This window comes from Chenopodium album, chromosome 19 (genome assembly GCF_948465745.1).
Source record: "Chenopodium album chromosome 19, dcCheAlbu1.1, whole genome shotgun sequence".
In the NCBI taxonomy this organism is placed as follows: Eukaryota; Viridiplantae; Streptophyta; class Magnoliopsida; order Caryophyllales; family Amaranthaceae; genus Chenopodium; species Chenopodium album.
This window is the reverse complement of record NC_137852.1, coordinates 1,450,619-1,452,847: the sequence shown is the minus strand read 5'-3', so window position 1 is coordinate 1,452,847 and position 2,229 is coordinate 1,450,619. Positions and strand designations below refer to the sequence as shown.

The 2,229-nt window shown below is 35.2% G+C and overlaps 1 protein-coding gene across 1 annotated transcript; it reads left to right on the top strand.

Moving 5' to 3' along the window:
- Positions 1–2,229, top strand: LOC145594935 (cytochrome P450 76AD1-like). The gene is made up of 2 exons (XM_081651285.1): positions 1–882; positions 1,604–2,229. Exons 1-2 carry the CDS (start codon positions 1–3, stop codon positions 2,210–2,212), a joined length of 1,491 nt encoding a protein of 496 aa, XP_081507411.1. The 3' UTR covers positions 2,213–2,229.

Here is a 2,229-nt window from a genome sequence, read left to right as displayed (position 1 = left end):
ATGGATAACGCAAGCCTAGCAATGATACTTGCAATTTGGTTCATTGCTTTTCATTTCATTAAAATAATATTTACTAGCCAAACTTCCAAACTTCTTCCTCCGGGTCCTAAACCACTTCCAATAATCGGCAACATTCTTGAAGTTGGTAACAAACCTCACCAATCATTTGCTAACCTCGCCAAGATTCACGGCCCTCTAATATCCCTACGTCTAGGCAGTGTCACAACTATTGTTGTATCATCGGCTGAAGTAGCCAAAGAAATGTTCTTAAAAAAAGACTACCCTCTTTCTAACCGTACTGTTCCTAATTTTGTCACTGCTGGTGACCATCACAAACTCACCATGTCGTGGTTGCCTGTCTCCCCAAAGTGGCGGAATTTTAGAAAGATCACGGCAGTTCATTTACTTTCTCCTCAAAGACTTGATACTTGCCAAAGCCTTAGGCATGCCAAGGTACAACAACTTTTTCAATATGTACAAGAATGTGCACAAAAAGGGCAAGCCGTTGATATTGGCAAGGCTGCATTTACTACTTCCCTCAATTTGTTATCAAAACTATTCTTTTCGGTCGAATTAGCCCACCATAAATCCCACACATCTCAACAATTCAAAGAACTTATATGGAATATTATGGAAGACATTGGCAAGCCTAATTATGCTGATTATTTTCCAATCTTAGGATGTGTCGATCCTTTGGGAATTCGACGGCGATTAGCATCTAGTTTTGACAAGTTAATTGCTGTTTTTCAAAGTATAATCACTCAAAGGCTTGGCGATGAAGCTTCAAGAACAACAACAAAGACTGATGATGTGCTTGACGTTCTTCTCGACCTCTACAAACAGAAGGAGCTTAGCATGGGCGAGATTAACCATCTTCTAGTCGTAAGTTAATTTTATTTGTACATCAATAATTATGGTGCAACATGTTTTAAATTATTTTTATACATGCAATCGAATATATATATGTCACAATAGATCAGATTAAGTATACTTGTAACTCTTTGCAACAAATATGTAGGATATAGTAAAAATTAGCCACTTTTGTACGTGTTTGCATGCTAAATTTTAACAATGAAAATTGAAGGTATAGAGAAGAGAAAAAGTAGTATGAGAATGTTTATACAATTATAAGAGTAAGATTTTGATGCATTTGAATGAAAAAAGCAAAATAGTAAGAGAAATTAGAGCGCAACCGGTGCATGCACAATGAAACAAGAAAATTTCGTTAAGAACAATTAAATGATTGATAAGAACATTATTTTATAAGATAAAAAATGTATACATTATTTAATACACACAAATACATTCTAGCTTTTAAAAGTGGCAAATACCAATATAATAACTTAAAAGAAAAAAGCGATGTCTGTGATTAAGAGAGTGTTAGACCTCACATATTTTTCTACAAAAGGTCAAGGGTACAATTGATTAGACCCCACAAATATCTACAAAGAAGATTACAGTAATTAAAGAAAATTCATTGATTTTGTTATATTGTATTCTTATATGGTAGAACAAATTATAAAGCTATTAAATTTAATTTATTGTCAAACATCTACTTGTTTTGGTTCATTTGCTTAGGTTAATAATAATTTGTGAATAACAGGATATATTTGATGCTGGGACTGACACTACGTCGAGTACATTTGAATGGGCAATGGCAGAGTTGATTCGGAATCCTAAGATGATGGATAAAGCTCAAAAAGAAATTGAGCAAGTCTTGGGCAAGGATAGACAAATTCAAGAATCAGACATTATAAAGCTACCTTACTTACAAGCCATCATCAAAGAAACGTTGCGACTACACCCGCCAACTGTATTTCTCTTGCCTCGTAAAGCTAATAGTGATGTTGAACTATATGGCTATGTTGTGCCAAAGGATGCACAAATACTTGTTAATTTATGGGCTATTGGAAGAGATCCTCAAGCATGGGAGAACCCCGACGTATTTTCACCTGAGAGGTTTATGGGATCTGAGATTGATGTTAAAGGAAGAGATTTCGGGCTTATACCTTTTGGAGCTGGAAGGAGGATATGCCCCGGAATGAATCTGGCAATTAGAATGTTAACTTTGATGTTAGCGACTTTACTTCAATTTTTCAATTGGAAGCTTGAAGAAGGTGCGGATCCAAAAGATTTGGACATGGATGAGAAATTTGGGATTGCTTTACAAAAGACTAAGCCTCTTCAAATCATTCCGGTCCTTAAGTATTGATTATCTTATCTTGTCTT